At 47.5% G+C, this 16,606-nt stretch overlaps 2 protein-coding genes across 8 annotated transcripts in view; one reads left to right on the top strand and one right to left on the bottom strand.

Annotated features, from left to right (window-relative positions):
• Positions 1–13,055, top strand: part of SLC6A9 (solute carrier family 6 member 9) — a 69,339-nt gene extending 56,284 nt beyond the window's left edge. For both annotated transcript variants that reach the window (XM_061632706.1, XM_061632705.1), the window contains 12 exons: positions 1,439–1,595; positions 2,286–2,417; positions 3,162–3,417; positions 4,402–4,534; positions 4,977–5,111; positions 5,293–5,396; positions 6,662–6,899; positions 8,045–8,179; positions 8,300–8,399; positions 9,899–9,999; positions 10,366–10,536; positions 10,684–13,055. In XM_061632706.1, the coding sequence (XP_061488690.1) occupies positions 1,439–1,595; positions 2,286–2,417; positions 3,162–3,417; positions 4,402–4,534; positions 4,977–5,111; positions 5,293–5,396; positions 6,662–6,899; positions 8,045–8,179; positions 8,300–8,399; positions 9,899–9,999; positions 10,366–10,536; positions 10,684–10,902 (1,881 nt within the window). In that variant the 3' untranslated portion in view covers positions 10,903–13,055. The remainder of the gene's footprint in view (positions 1–1,438; positions 1,596–2,285; positions 2,418–3,161; positions 3,418–4,401; positions 4,535–4,976; positions 5,112–5,292; positions 5,397–6,661; positions 6,900–8,044; positions 8,180–8,299; positions 8,400–9,898; positions 10,000–10,365; positions 10,537–10,683) is intronic.
• The window catches only part of CCDC24 (coiled-coil domain containing 24), a 19,034-nt gene continuing 11,998 nt past the window's right edge, over positions 9,571–16,606 (bottom strand). For all 6 annotated transcript variants that reach the window (XM_061632709.1, XM_061632707.1, XM_061632708.1 and 3 more), the window contains exons 6-9: positions 16,003–16,057; positions 14,529–14,598; positions 14,207–14,327; positions 9,571–13,773 (exon numbers count right to left, since the gene is read on the bottom strand). In XM_061632709.1, coding sequence (XP_061488693.1) covers positions 13,395–13,773; positions 14,207–14,327; positions 14,529–14,598; positions 16,003–16,057 — 625 coding nt within the window. In that variant the 3' untranslated portion in view covers positions 9,571–13,394. The remainder of the gene's footprint in view (positions 13,774–14,206; positions 14,328–14,528; positions 14,599–16,002; positions 16,058–16,606) is intronic.

The raw sequence follows: 16,606 nt of genomic DNA, 5'->3' as shown, positions 1-16,606 counted from the left end.
TATGCCCTTTAACTTCAGGTTTATTGATATTTTGCCCTACAAAGGCCCTGCTTTGAATTTTGCCTCTACTGTGTACTCGTTGGGTTTCCTTAGCCATGACACTTTCTCAGACTGAGCACATATGCACCATCTGCAATTTGGAAGATAATGATACTCATTACTCACCTGTCTTCAAGGGCTGTTATTATTTATTTAAAGCACTGAAAATTTTAAAGCACTGTATAAATTCTTGTTAGTACTAAGTTGATCGCCCTAATTCCAAACAGAAATAGTTAATAGATTACGCTAGATTCTAACGTATCCAGCAGTGCTCTTCTTACGCTCTTAATAGGGTAGAATGGATTTTTCATTTCACTCCTAAATGTGTGCTGAAAGGCAGGGGCAGCTGATGCTCCATGTCAGCGAGGCACCTTGGACAGCTCCTTGAAAGTTCAGACTAAAACCCGGGGCGGATTCCACTGCTGCACTGACATGGAGCCACCAGCCACCACTGCCAAAAGAGCAGAGAAAGTCATTCACCCACTTTTGCTGTGAGTACAAAAGGGGGTTAGCATATATAAAAAGGCAACTCAAGTGATGGCATCTATGTGCCCATAGACTGTATGCTCTGTAGGCAGAGACCTATGTCCTGAATTAGCTGCTGAGAGCTGAAAAGAGGTTCCAGTTTTCTCCTGAGATGGCCAGCAACAAGCAGGAGTGTATTTGTGTTCCTTTTTCACACAACACATAATTAACCTGTGGAATTCACTGCCACAAGATAACAGTGTTGATCACTGGCTTAGAGGGCTTTATAAGGCAAGGTAAATTCTTACAGGATGTATCTCTCAACAGTGGTTGGTCATGATGGCTTAAATGGAACCTCCACATAGAGAATTCATCCATGAAGTAATAAAAAAATCAATATTCAGGTATATCTGTAAATGCAAGGAGTTGGGGACAAAAGAGCAGGCCCTTTCATGCCCTCTCTGTTTCTGGGCTTCCCAAAGCAACCTGGCTGGCCAATGTCGGGGGGGGCAGGAACAGAGGCTCCTTTGTGCTGACTCCTTGTATGCCTGCTTTGTATGTGCTGCAGCTGCCAGCTTCTCTACAGCCTGACCCAAGGCTATTCATTTGGGCAGGCAGGGGGTAGCAGCCCCCTTAGCATAATCAGACTCTCTGCCCTGCCTGCTTTTTCTCCAGCAAGGGACGGGGGAGTGACTTTAGAGCAACATAAGCACAAGCATCCTGAGCTGCAGTGGGGCGTGTACATGACTTATTTTGATGTCCATCTGTTGCCTGTTTTAGCCCCTTTTTCTTGGGTTATTAATTCAGCTTTGGGAAGATCTTATAGGACCAACTCTAAAGAAGACCCAGAGGACATGACAGAAGAAATGAGCTGCCTGCCCCCTCCCATTCCCACCCACCCTACCTGTAGTAATTGACTGTCCTCTTCTGGCAGAATGGTGCTGTCCCTGGTGAGACGGGTAAGCGAGACGAGAACATCAAACGTGGCAACTGGGGCAACCAGATCGAGTTTGTTCTCACGAGTGTCGGCTATGCTGTTGGACTTGGCAATGTATGGCGCTTCCCTTACCTCTGCTATCGCAATGGGGGAGGTGAGTATTGACTGGGAAGAAGGTGAGGGATGCAGCATGTGAGGAAATGTTTAGGAGAGCCTACTGTGTTTTGCGCTTGGTGGTAGTTGCTTGACCCCATCATGGTCTTTGGCTAGAGCGCACAGTGTTGCAAGTTGTCGGGTACCCCCACCTCCCACCCCAGGCAATGCTCAACCCAGTGCTCTGGCATAGCATTGGGTGCAGTAGGGATATTATGATGTTGTGTCCTGCCAGTTCTGGAATTCAGCTTTGTTCCCTTTGGCAACCTCATGCTGAGCACATATGCGATCTTAGGAACCTTATCCACAAATATTTAGTGAGTATGCAGCCCCCCCCCCGGCAGCAGAGGACTGGGATTTCTTGCCACAAGCTGGGGAGCTTACTCTCCACCAAGAATATAACACCCAGGGCACATACCTCTGTACTTCTTAAGAGTCTTGAAGCTCCATTTCTGCTCACTTGGAGCTTACGAATCTGCCTTGTACTATGTCAGACTATTTGTCCATCTATCCCGGTATTGTATGACTGTCCACAGTCTCAGGGAGATGTCTTTCCTATCATTTCCTACCTTGACTCTTTTTCACAGGAGATGCTGGGACTGAACCTCAGAGCTTTTGTATACAAAACATGTGCTCTACCTGTGAGCTATGGTTCCCCTCCAGTGCTCATTTCCTCTTCTCCTGTCTCTAGGTGCTTTCATGTTCCCCTATTTCATCATGTTGGTATTCTGTGGGATCCCTCTCTTCTTCATGGAACTCTCATTTGGACAGTTTGCCAGCCAGGGCTGCCTTGGCGTCTGGAGAGTTAGCCCCATGTTCAAAGGTGAGAGGTAGCACATTCAGTGCACACGCTGCCCGGTGACTGCCACAGACACATTCAACATCTGCATCCTCTGTTTCCCATGTGCCGGTAGAGACTTGTACACTGCACGTTTTGTCTTCACATACTGACCCCTGCACAAAGACTTTACTTTGTTGATAAAGGGCCTGATTGAAGGAGTGGTGATCAAATCCATGTTTGCATTTCATCCTGAGTTGATAAGAGTAAAATCAATTTTAAAACAAACAGATAATTGGTATTTAAAGGCAGCAAATCTGCAGTATCTCGGGCAGGATTAAAAGTAAAATACAGAACATCTGATACAACACATTGCTTCCTTTTTATCGTGCTTACTCTCACCAGTTATACATGTATGAAACAATGACCTTCTAGTCTGGGCATTCTACATTGACCCGTACAGCCATTGTGTTCCTCCCCCCATCCCTGGTGCCTTCTCGCAGTTTTGCCTCTGCTCTAATGAACCAGGAAGCACAGGCAGCAGCATAATATAGGCATGTGTGCAGACCTGTCTATGTGCCATAAGCAGACCTGTGAGCTTTCCTAACCCTGTCCAGGTATGCCACAGACCAAAACTGTTTGCAGGTTAACCCCTTGTGGCTTATATCCATAGCCTCAGTAGTTTCCCTACCTGCACACGGCATGTGTTCTGTTTGGCTGCAAACTCCCATACCCAAATGTCTTAGAATTCTGTCCCTTCCAACTTCTCATACTTTGCTTTCTCTCCAGGTGTTGGGTATGGTATGATGGTTGTGTCCACCTACATAGGAATTTACTACAATGTTGTGATCTGCATCGCCTTCTATTATTTCTTCTCATCAATGACACGGTTGCTACCCTGGACATACTGCAACAACCCCTGGAACACACCTGACTGCACTGGTGTGTTGGACGTTACCAATGGCTCAGCTGGGTCATCACTCAACCTCACCCATTTCTTGAACCAGACACTCAAGCGCACTAGCCCCAGTGAGGAATACTGGAGGTGATGATGGAGGGGGACAAATGGGTATGGGATGAAGAGGGAACTAGCTCATCAATGGGAATGGAGGGCCTGTCTCATAGAGGACAAGCTGACCACCTTGGAGGCATCCTAGCTCAAATATGGCAGATGGAGATCATGGCCCTGGTCTTTTCTTTCCCTATGTTATTAAGGATATAAGCCACATCCTCAGTCTTTCTGATGTTGCTGGTGTTTCTAAGGCAGGTTGCATATTGGAGAGATGTTGCCCCAAACATGGACCAAAAACAGGAGTTTGGAAGGCAGCTGTCCTGAAGTTCTATGTGTTGTCAGAATGAATATGGGGAAATCTTGGATTAGATTATACATGAAGAAAGAGTGTCTAAGGATTTGCAAACAGAGGCAAGCACATCTGGATCACTAGAAGGCAGACCAGTTTTTCATTGCTGAACCAAGGGATGGAGATAGCGGGTGTGAGAATGAGCTTGCAATATTGTCACATTAAAAGTTTGAAAGCCTATTGAATTACAGCATTAGAAAAGAATAATGCTGGGAATTATTTATATATTCATCTTCTGATTGACCTCAGCTCCAGTTGTGCTCTGAAACATTTCTTATACTGTGAGGAGGATTGTAAATGGACTGTTTGCATAGGAAGCTGCTTGTAATTTTTTTTCTTTTTGTAAGACTTATGATGCAAATGGTCTAGAAATAACCAAACCCTTGAAGCTACTGCAAAATTGTATGCATTGACTTGCTTGCTATAGCTTGCTTACGTATGCAGAGGATCCTATCTCCCATTTTCAATAGTCTGTTCAAAGCAGCTAACAACATAAGACTATTACGCCAACATTTAAAATAATAGACTGGCAATCCTGGCATTGTTGGTGGCCCTGCTTTCTGGGATAGGGTCTTTTGGTGGGGGCAGGTTGGGATAAGTAAGTGTGGTGGGTTATGTTTGCTAGAGCACCTGTGAACTGTGGTTTTTGCTCCTGTCTTCTACCCCAGGCGGTATGTGCTAAAGTTGTCTGATGACATTGGGAATCTGGGCGAGGTGCGGCTCCCTCTTCTGGGTTGTCTGGGTGTCTCTTGGGTTGTCGTCTTCCTCTGCCTCATCAAGGGCGTCAAGTCCTCAGGAAAAGCAAGTAGCGTTCCTTCTCTTCTAACTTCTGCCTGACCATCCAAAGCCCACGGACCCCTCCCTGCCTCCCAACATGACCTTCCCAGCCATCTGCAAACATTCTGTCCCTTCTCTCTCCTTCAGGCCTAGTTAGTCTCCTGTGCAGGAGCCTGGGAGAAACCTCTTTGTATATTTACCTCAGAACTGCTGCCCTGGGCTCCTTCTGGGAGGAAGGGAGGGGGGATATAAATTAATTATATAAATAAATAAAAAATAAACTGCCCTTCTAGATCCTGAAGAGGTAAGTTCCTCTTAAGAGGGAGAAGGGAGGGGGGAGTAGGAGTGAAGATGCAAGCTGACAGTGGCTAACACAGTGATGAAACCAAGGTCTCAGGGGAAGGAACATCTCTGGGGCCACCTTCAACATATCTGAGTTCTATCCTACTTTCCCTCTGTCTCCTAGGTTGTATATTTCACGGCGACCTTCCCGTATGTGGTGCTGACAATCTTATTTGTGCGGGGGATAACGCTTGAAGGAGCTGTTACTGGGATCATGTACTATCTGACACCGCAGTGGGACAAAATTCTTGATGCAAAGGTATTTGTGTGGAATGCCTTGACAGGCCCTAGGGTCATGATGCTTGTAGGGGTTTCACAGCTGCAACCACGCCACCTTTTCCCCTTCCTTCCTCACCATAGGAATTTGGGGTCAGTGTAAGCTAAGCCAGGAGCCATGCTGATAATCCCCCTTTCCTCAATGACATCTTTGTCTTTGGTAGGTATGGGGAGATGCTGCTTCCCAGATCTTCTATTCATTGGGCTGTGCCTGGGGTGGACTTATCACCATGGCATCATATAACAAGTTCCATAATAACTGCTACAGGTAAGGCTCGTTATATAAGCAATGGCGAAAAGATGTAGAAATAATTTGTTGGGGTGGCAAAGTTCTTGTCTCTGGAAGGCATCTACAACAGGTGGGGATCCTCTGGCCTCTGAGCCAATCAGGGTTCCCCAAAGGGCTGTTTGGTCTCCAAGACCATTTTTGCCATACCATGTCCATCTGCCCACCAGCTAACATCACTAGTGAGGGCAAGCATTTGAAGGTGTGCTTCCATCCGCCCATCATCTAGTGGGCCCATTGGAACATGCCTTTAATCCCCTCTGTGCTTCTCTAATGTGGAGGATGGAGCATTTGAAGGCATGCTCCCATCCTGGGCAGATTGGAGACTGTCTTCACATTTGCTTTGAAGTCCTGAAAATTGGGGCTTCAAAAGGAAAGCATCACCTGATGTCAAGTGATTGAGTGGTGGGCATTCCCCCTCCCCGACTGCTTTGGCCTGCCAAGGGTTGGGGAGACGAAGATCTAGCCCTCCGGCCAGAAAAGGTTCCCCACTCCTGTTCCACAGGTAGATGCAGGAACCACAGTAGATAATAGTCTTGACCATGGCTACTAGAAGCCCCATCTATCCCATTTTTGGGTTGCTCAGTTTTAGACACTTCACATGTCAAGTTGTTCCATGCAACCATGAAGGCTAGAAACTGTATTCTTTTGGCAGAAAAACCTGAGGTATGCAACTAAATTCTTAACCAAGCATATAAGGCAGAGGTGGCTAACCTGTGATCCTCCAGATGTTGTTGGAGTCCAACTCCCATCAGCCCCAGTTAACATGGCCGATGGTCAGGGATGATGGGAGTTGTAGTCCTACAAAATCTGGAGGGCCATAGTTTAGCCACTTCTAATAAAGCATGTGTTCAGAATTAAATAAGGCAGATTAGTTACCTCTTACATCAGCCACATGTTGTTACTCACAATCTGTCAAAAGAAAAAAAAGGTGAGTTTTTTCCTACTCTTTTTTAAAAATTGAAATGTTGTGCCTTATACTTTTGTATTCCTTCTTTTCTCCAAGAATCTGAGAGTTGCATACTTGGGGTTCACCAGACATCTTTGGAGATATTGGTAAAGGTTAGACATGCATAGCTTTCAAGAGTGTGAATTACATAAGAAACCTTGAGGCCGTTCTCTTGACTTTTTCCTCATTCGTTCATTGATTTTTCATGGCTGAAATAATGTCTCCTTCCCACCACCTCCAAGCCTCATGAAGTGACCCTGGTGTCTCACAATGTGGTATGTCCTCCCACTTCCTACAGGGACAGCATCATCATCAGCATCACCAACTGTGCTACAAGTGTCTATGCAGGCTTCGTCATCTTCTCCATCCTTGGCTTCATGGCCAACCACCTAGGTGTGGATGTTTCCAAAGTGGCTGACCACGGTCCTGGTTTGGCCTTTGTGGCCTATCCAGAGGCACTGACACTGCTTCCTATCTCCCCTCTTTGGTCTGTTCTCTTCTTTTTCATGCTCATCCTCCTGGGACTGGGCACACAGGTAATCATGGAAATAGGCACAAAGGACTTGGCAGAGTAGGAGAGCGGGCATAGGTGCCATTTGCAATTGGGGTGATTTGGTGCATCAGTGTTCATGGAGAACTGTAGTGTGGCCAGATACACCAATTCTCAAGGTAGATAGAAATGGCTTGGAGCATGAGTAAGCCCTAGTCATGGGTTGATGGGTATGTGAATTCTGTGTGGGAGAGTGGGAACTGGTATGCAGGAGCATTGCTAGGTACTCAGGGCACAGGCCCATGACACAAATTTGCATATGCTAATATTACGTGTAGATGTATCTGAGATACTAAGATGGTGGATGGGTGGAGCTCACCAGAACTGCATTGTGCAATGTACCCATCTGCTCTATAAGCAAAGGAAAAATAAATAAATAAATTTTACAAAGAGGGGAATGGATAGGAGATCTGGGGGCTGCCGCAAAAGACCTGGGGCTCAGAGCCTCTGGACCACCCTGTAACAATGCTCCTGCTGGTATCTATAGGACATATGTGTTGATGGAGAATGACATGCTTTTAGACTCAGGTGCTAGACAGCCTAGACCTTTCTAAACTTGTTTCATTGAGCTCAGTGGTAAGCGTGAATTACTAGTACAAGAGAGGAGGCAGAACTGGGTGATAGAGAAATCACAGGGGCCTGGAAGAATGATTTCTCCTTCTTCACAGCTGGGTAGAGCAGGGGCAAGTTGAGTTACAGTGCAGCTAGGACACTAGGGGTAGCCAAGCTGGTGTCCCCCAGATGTTTTGGACGACAACTCTTCCATGAGCCCCAGCCAATAAGCCCAATGGTTAAGGATAATAAGAGCTGTAGTATACATCTGAAGGGCATCACCTTGGCTGCTCCTGCTAGAGACAGAAAATTAATATTACATTTTTAAAAAATGACGTTATATAAACATTTATTAACACATTCTCCCAAAGAATGAATAAAGCATCGTTACTTACAGGCTGGGCTACTTTCCAAGTAGTACAGATCCTAACCCTTAAAAGTGTATTAGAATTGATGCAGGTGGAGAAAGACAGCAGGTCCTATTGCTAAAGGGAGGTGGGGTGGGGGAGGGAATGAAGAGGTTGGAGCCATGCCACCATTCCTCACGTTCTGTTTCTCCTTGATCAATTCTCTCCTTAGTTCTGCCTTCTGGAGACTCTTGTCACAGCCATTGTGGATGAAGTAGGAAATGAATGGATCATCCGTCAGAAAACCTTTGTGACTCTTGGTGTGGCTGTGGTGGGCTTCCTGCTTGGTGTTCCACTCACCACTCAGGTATGGAGCACAGGGGCATTCTTAGTGGGGTGGGGGCAGAAATCACTCCTTACCAGGGTCCTGAGCTGAAGGCAAAATGTCTTGCCCCAGTCCCATACTGATGGATTTCCTTCCCTCCAGGCTGGTATCTACTGGCTGTTATTAATGGACAACTATGCAGCAAGCTTCTCACTTGTCGTCATTTCATGCATCATGTGTGTCGCTATCATGTACATCTATGGTAAGTATCCCGACAGTTGTCTGGAAACCTTCTGGAGTAATGAATCACAGTACTGCTTATTCTGGAGCTAAGTAAGATACAGGCTCCTTGCACTTTGTCCTTTTCAGAAGCCAGGTCAAGAATAAGCCAGGCTGTAATTGCTTGGTGTGCCTAATCAGTATTCAGCCAGTTAGCCCACAGTCCAACAGATAGAACCTCTCACTGCTAGTCAAGATTACCAGGGTGTCTGCCTTCACCTACATAGTGACTGACAGCTAGGATGTGTTGGGGAAATTGAGTTAATTATATTAGAACAAGAATAATGGACACTGGTACCCCTGTATCCCACCTCCAAACTTAGAAATGAGAAACAGAGCACAGAGTAGGACGAAAGAGGACTCAGCAAGTTTTCTGCTCATTTTTAACTTGTGAAAGCTTCACCATTGATTAGTTTCTCCAGCCTAGTGTTGAAGGCAATGTCTCCCTCTAGCCCTCAAATCCAGGTAGGACTAATGGTACTTAGGCAGGGCAGTCAGGAATTTGTTGAAGATAATGGGCAGTATTCAACTAAATAATAGTGCTAGCACAAGGATTAGCACTAGTGCAACAGAACTTTCCCCCTCTCCTCCCCCTGCATGCCCCGCACTGTCTCCAGATATGCTCCAGAGGGTTTGGGGAAAACCCAGAATAGATTTAGGGGGTGCAGGGGGGAAGAGAGGGGGAGAACATTCTGTTGTGCTAGTGATACTATTTAGTGGAATACCACCCAATGTGTACAACGTGAGGCTCTTGCTGAGGCCCAGAAGTGAGAGGCCTTGCTGACCCATTATGCTGGACCTATCGCTCATTTCCCAGTGAATTAAATGGTTGTTGGCAACAAAAGAAACAGTATAAAAGCGAGCCCTGTGTGAGCATCTGACATCCTAGGACGACTGCTGAAGCCCCAGCATTGTGTCAGGGCCCACCAGCGCTAATGCCTGGCCTAGATCTCTTATGCCAGTGAGGTGGGACTGCAGGCAGCCATTTGCATTTCCCACAGTGCCCTGGAGCTACATCAGAGACCCAAGGGCTTTGTGGGAAATTACAAGGGTGTCTCCTAGCTGCCTTGGCATGCGGCTGCCAGGTAAGTCTGAGGGACCCCACAGATATGGAAGTGGGTCCACTAGAGAGCACTTTGCCCAGGGCCCTCTCAAACCTGGAGGTGGCTTTGTGCAAGAATTTAGCTCCATTGTCTCATCCAGGCCTCTCAAATGAAGCAACAGGAACTTCTGGGGCCAAGCTACCATGTGCAACAAAGGCAGGGAGGTACTGTGGAAGGGAAACATCATGATTCCTTTCTATCATAATGGTGGGGAGAGGGACCCATCATGCAGGAGAGTGTGCGATCTTCAATGTTGAGTCCCATAAACACCCTGCTAACCACAGGGCCCATGAATACCTTCAACTGACTCTGGCGTCCACTTACAATGTCTCTAGTTCACTCCACTCTGCTGACCCTCCTTTGCCTCTGCTCCACACAGGGCACCAGAACTACTTCAGGGACATTGAGATGATGCTGGGTTTCCCACCACCCATTTTCTTCCAGATCTGCTGGAGGTTCATCTCTCCTGTTATCATCTTTGTGAGTGTGTGAAGTAAACACTGCTAGAGAGAGGGGGTTGGAATAGGGCAGCTGTGTGAAGCAGAACTGGGAGTGAGGGGACTGGGACCAGCCACTTGAATGTTGGGTGGTGGCGGCGGCGGCAGGGAACCAGCATAGGAAAGAAGTTTCAAGAAAAGAGTCAAGGGAAATGTCACACCTGCAAAGGGAAGAGGGGCTTCCAAAACAGCAGTTGGTGAAATATTGGGAATGAGCACCACCGAGTGAAATGGATGAAGGACATGAGGGTGTGGAATTTGGGCAGCAGCCTGATTCCACCACCCCCGATCCCTTTGGGCTTTGTTTCAGTTAGTGTTGCTTCCTCTCTCTTCCCCTCCCCATCCCCAGTTTATCCTTGTGTTCACAGTGATCCAGTACCGACCTATCTCCTACAATACCTACGTGTACCCTACCTGGGCTATCACCATTGGTTTCCTTATGGCGCTCTCATCGGTCATTTGCATCCCCATCTATGCTGTGTTCTGTGTATTGCGCTCAGAAGGCGACTCGCTGCTGCAGGTGGGGCTGTGCATGAGCAGGCTAAGAGGGAAGGAGGCTGCTGCTTCCTAGAGGTGCTGGGGCCAATGTGCCTGCCTACCGGGGATCCCAATGGGTGAACAAAGGCTTTGAAACCAGTAACCTCTTCCATGCCTTCTGTTTCTGCAGCGTCTGAAAAATGCTACCCGGCCAAGCTATGAGTGGGGCCCAGCCCTTGTGGAGCACCGGACAGGCCACTATGCACCAGCCCTCAGCTCCTCCACAGAGTCACAGCTGGAGGTGCAGTTGCTGAACCCTGAAAAATCCAAGAGTGACGAGGCTGGTGTGCCTGTTGCCATCTCAGTTGGAAGCAATGGCTCTACTCACAGTCAGGACTCCAAGATCTGAACCTTAGCCTGGGAGGCAGGGCAGGGAGCCCGCCTTGCACCTTCTCTTTCCCACCTGCCCTGGTCCTCCAAACCCTACTCTGCTCAGATATATTTCAGCGCCTCCCACTGGGTGGGGGAGCCTTGGCTCCGAGGCTGTGCCGGACTCTGGGGGAGGGGGTTGTGAGGTCCCACCCCATCCACCTTATTTGTGCCCCTGTGCCATCTTGTAACCCCTTATGTTTACAGTAATGTTCAGATGGCCCCAATTCACAGCCAGGACCAGGGTCAGAGATGGGGAGGATGTCCACTGGCTGATCTGTTGTAGGTGCCTTGAAGAGCACCAGCAGCAGGATTGTGTGGAGCCTCTTTTGGTCAGCAGCCTATTTGGGGTGAAATCTGGCAGCTGCACCAGGGCCCAGTAGGACTGGAATCTACTGGGGATGTATGCCCTATACTGCCCTGGATTAGGGCTCTGGGAACTGGCTTCACAGGCAAGCAAATGGGAAATTTGTGGGGAAGGGGAGGAAAGAGGGTTGGTAGTCATCATAAATGTAATCTAGACATTCTAGGCACAGCTTGGCCACAGGCTAGGCAGCTTTCAGCTAGGCTGTTGCCTCTGTGAGAGCTCTTCCAGAGATGCATTGAAGACTATACACCACCCACCACTGCATATCTCTTCCTAGCTTCCTTACCTAGGAGATATAGCTTCCCCACCGCTGTCAGTTTGCCCTTCTAGTCATGGTCTCTATGAGAAGAAATGCTCTTGCTAGATACACTGTGGTTGGGTTGACAGATTAATAATTTTTGGGGGGTAGGGGTAAGAGAGCTCTCCTTAACTGGATTACAAGCAGGGAGGTAATAGAAGTATCACTGATCTATGAACACAAGCAGACATATTTCTCCTACTTGATCTCAAAATCAAGCCTTATTTGCACACCATCCAGAATCACACATGCATGCATACAGAGAAGCATAAACACACAGCATCTCCCATAAATAAATTTGCACAGCTGACAGCTTGGATACACTATATGGTTGTGATAGAAATCTAGTGCAGTGCCACAAGCTCTGGGCAGTGCATGCAACCCACTGTTCAAATTTTGTCCAGATATGCACTGTTGGTCTAGACAGCATCTTCTGGATCTCTGTAGGGGTGGGTGGGTGGTGGCTCTGAAGCATTTTTCTACGCTCTTCCCCTAAGAAGAGCAAATTAATTCAAATTGGTCTCCACATAAGCAAGAGACCACTGGGACCTAGCCCTGCCCTATTCTCTAGGGAAAGGGGCAGAGCCAACCATGGTGCTAAAGGCAGGCGATGTGCCAGATCCTATCCATACCATTTGGGGGAGGGACACACCAAAAACAAAAAGCACAACCTTTCCTAAAGGTTATCTCAGCCAGGCCTGGGTTCCATGTTGCCCAGTTCTCCAGTAGTAGGGGGATGGAAAATGTTGGCTTTATTCTGGAGCCATGGAGAAGTTGGCCAGAGGCACCAACCCCCATATCTAGCTGCAAGGCATCTCTCCCTAATGTAAAGCAGGGCCTATGCCGGCTCATATGGATAGAAGGTATTAATGGTTCCATCTTCCGGCCTCATCATCCTGTGTTTCCATTTCAGTGTTGCTGCCTGCACTTTACCCCTAGAAATGCCTGGGTAGAGGAGACAGGAGACCCTGGCAGCCACTATCCTGTCCTGTACCCTGATGCCATATCTCTTACCAATGCCAAACAGTGCATGTAGGGGGCACCCCTCAGCTCCCAACTATGCACGATTGCTGCAGTATAGCCATGGTGCCAACAGCAAGGGCACATCTGGTTCCTACCCACATGGTACCTGCTCCAGCCAGTGGCATGGGCCCAATGGCCAGTGTTTAAGTGCCAAATGTCTGCATCATGAGCAGATAAGAGGGGGAGGGGGACAGATGGCTCCATGCCCCAATGGTACTTTTGCTCTAAGCCTCCAGCTCCCCTATCCTTCTCTCCTCTGCGCCGAAGATGCACTATTTAATGCATGGTTCCCATGTCTGTCCTCCTCTCCCTTGTGAGTATGGCAACTAGCATTGCTGCCTCTCATTGTTCATAGCAATAATTGTGACGCGTCTCCCATACTGTGACTCTCCTAGTTGTAGATTTTTAAAGTCTGATAGATTTTAATGAAATTTATATTCCTGAACCTAGGATGGTACAGTCCTTTTTTGTGTGAATGGGAAAGGGGGGGTAGGGGTCATTATCTCCCCACAATGCTTCCGCGAAGCCCATTGAACCTTTTTTCAGATGAGAAGAAGAATCTCATTTGCATTGTTCCACTTGCAGGAGGATTGTCTGTATTAATGTGGAGCCGTTCCTGCCTTTTCACTTTCCCTGGAATCCCATGACCCTGTTCACAAGGATGAGCAAAGGCAACAGCGGCAACTCAGACCAGCTTAGGCACAGGATGCTACAGGGCAGGGTCCCCTTAAGACACTGCAGCAAAAAATGAGGTCTGTAAGGGAAGGAAGCAGCTCTCCTTTCCCTAGCTGGGCCCTTGGCATCGCAACAGCCTAGAGCGAGGGCAGAAGCGGGGCACTGGACATGGCTCTGTTGGAGGCATGGGGTGGAAGGCAGGGTCCAGCCCTACTACCATCCCATAGGCTGAAGCAATCGTGCCTGTCTTGGGAGATGTCAGGATCACAGGCCTGGGCAACAGAGCAGCATTGTCCTTCCTTGCTTGGTTAGATTCGTCACCATCTCTCTGTAGCCATCCCAAAGGGCCTCTTACTGAGTGGCCCCACCAGGCTAGGGTCTGATGGGATAAAGGAGAAGTCTGGTCTCTGGGATTTGGTGAAGAAACCACACTGGAAGCAGGACTGATCTCCCCAAAGTTTGGTCCTTTTGCTGAGCTTCTTGAACCACTGCAAAAGGAAGAGAAGGGGTTAAGAAGCAGCAGGAGGCGTTGCCTATGTAAAGCAGCAAGCACAGAGAAGCCTCAATCACTGCAAAGGAGCTAATGAGGCCCCCAGTAGATCCTGCATAGAACACACTGTAGACACTGTCTAATTATGACAGGTTTGCTAGACAGCAGGGGTAGCCAATGTTGTATTCTCCAGATGTTGCAGAACTCCAAATCTCATCAGCCCATCTGGCACGGACAAAGACTGGGTATGATGGAAGTTGTAGTCCAACAATATCTAGAGGCTAGCATTTTAGTGACCTCTACCATAGAGTAATAAACCAATTCTGAACTGTGCTTGTATCTCTCTACCACAGTTCCTTCTAGCTCTACAGCTACCTTTCAGTTGTAACCTGCAGCATCATGGTATCGTAGCTTTGGTGCTTCCTTGTTACCTGAGCTGCGAATGGTAGCTGCTACTCCCAAGATACTTTGACATCAAGGAAGGGCTAGGGTCTGGCTTGGCCTGGTTTAGGTGCAAATCTCGTTCCATGGCACGCTTCTCTTCTTGTAGTTCTGTGGAGAGAAGACCATTTCATTGGGGGGAAAGCAACAATCATGCAGAGCATTGGAGCTAGCATTCACAGAGACCATGCACTGCAAACACCACTCTTTCCTGGCAACACCTGCCTAAAGATGGTGACTGTAGGCACCGTGATGCTCTGTCCCTTCCCCACTTCCCAGCCCAGCCTTACATAAGACCTGGGCTCTGCATACCAGCCATGGTGGGCTCATGTGTTGCCTCTAGCAGCTCCGTAGTTCGCTGATATGCCTCCTCCAGCTGGCACTGCAAAACAAGGAAAATGCTATAGGAAACAACATTGAAGAAGCTGCTCCGTTAATTGCATGATTTCTCCAAAGGACTTCACATTGGAAGGCCTCCCCATATTAAATGCTTTATTTTCCCTCCCAATCCTGTAGTTGCCTGTCACTGCAGAAAGCTAATGGGATAGCATATCCATCCCTTTCAGTTGAAGACACCAGTTTCTTACTCCACTGGAAAATAGTTTGGCAATCTTCTGCCTTGGAAATGTGTGGGCTGTCCCTTGTTAGCAGCTTTTAAGCAGAGGCAAAATGCCCACATCAAGGATGATGTAGCAGTGGATTTCCTGCATTGGCAGGGGGCTGATGACCTTAGGAGGTGGTTTCCACCTCTAGGATTCTGCAGTTACAAGTCATTGTGGCAGAACTTTCCAGCTCTCAGGACTGCTGTTGTAGTGTTACAAAGGCATTTTTTGTTGTTGTTTTGTGAGTAGACACTGATGACAGGAAATACTGTTGCAGCAGTCCTGAACACCAATGTGATGGTATTTTCACATCCAAGATGCTATACAGGTTTCTTGACACACATCTCTCTCCTCAACCCCTCCCCCTGCCACAGAAGAAGGCAAAAAAAAGTTGGCCATTTAGGCAGTTGTAGAACTGGGATTGAAGCCAAATACATACCCAATCATTATCACTCATCTCCTGATGAACACAGGTGTTCTGCCCTAAGCGCACCTACACTCTTTTCTAATCCATTCGGGCAGGGCCATAGGAACATATGTGTGTGCATGTAGAGAAGGTATTAGAGCAATAATACTTGGGACCATCCAATAATTTTTTTATTTAACAAAATTTATCTACCACTTGATTGAAAAAAACTCTAAGCAGTTTGCAGAAAAACTGAACATTAGAAGATTTGGGACAGACAACTATGCAGTTTGCTCCTGTAAGGAGTAGTGATGGCCATCAACTCAGATGGCTTTAAAAGAGGATTATTTTATTGATTGATTGATTTATTTATTAGATTTATATCCTGCCCTTCCTCCCAGTAGGAGGATAAGATTATCAGTGACTACTAATCATGATGGCTATGTTCTACCTCCACTGTCTGAGGCAGTATGACTTTGAAAAGCAGTTGCTGGGAATCACAAATTGGAATTGTCCTACTTGTAGGCTTCCCATAGGCAACTGGCTGGTCACCGTGAGAACAGGATGCTGGACTAGATGGCCCTTCTTGTGTTTTTGTGGGGTATTTTAGAAGGGCTGAGGAAACGTTGCCCGAGAAGCGCAGCCTAAGGCAGAGTATAAACCACATACCCATTGGCCATGATCTGAAGCAGACTCTTGAAAGTGCATGGGATAAACACTGATCATGAGGAATATGCCTCTAGGCACCCTACTTGAAATAAGAGGGTTCAATCCTTACCTGTAAATAAGGGATGTGTCTTTCCAGAGCATGGCACTCATCCTCTAGCAGGGTCCTAGGAGAAGTAGAACGGCCAGTGAGATCCATGGGAAGTGAGAAATTTGGGGCAAAAAGCAACTTTGCAGACTTAGGGTCTCCATAGCTTCTTTGTGTTTGTTTCCCTTCCCAATGCAGGGACTGGCAGTTCAACTGTGAATTAGATGACAGGATAGCCATCACCTCTTTGCAGGGCTGCTCACTGTTCTTGGGATGAGAACAGAAGACCGCCCCACTTTTGAAGCACTTCATGAGAGGGCTCTTCATATGCAAGGGCACAAGCATCTCTAACCCTGACAGTGTTCCTAAACCTCATTCTATACTCTACTGGTTCAGAGTCTCCCAGGTTACTGGCTAGCAAACTCTTTCTGGGGTACCTGCCGGTGGAGTATAGTAAGTTCCCTTCCCTTGCTACACACACTGCCTGAAATCTGCACTAAGTGGCACAACGTGGAATAATCTCTACAAAGCTATTTGTGTGATCCCCACTGGAGACTGAGCTGGCAGCCAAGACGATGACTTAGACTCCACACTCCTGTGTTGCTGCCCTGGCTACAGGGTAAAGACT

The sequence above is a fragment of the Rhineura floridana genome, chromosome 6, assembly GCF_030035675.1.
Source record: "Rhineura floridana isolate rRhiFlo1 chromosome 6, rRhiFlo1.hap2, whole genome shotgun sequence".
Taxonomy (NCBI): Eukaryota; Metazoa; Chordata; class Lepidosauria; order Squamata; family Rhineuridae; genus Rhineura; species Rhineura floridana.
This window is presented reverse-complemented; position numbering and strand designations above follow the sequence as displayed.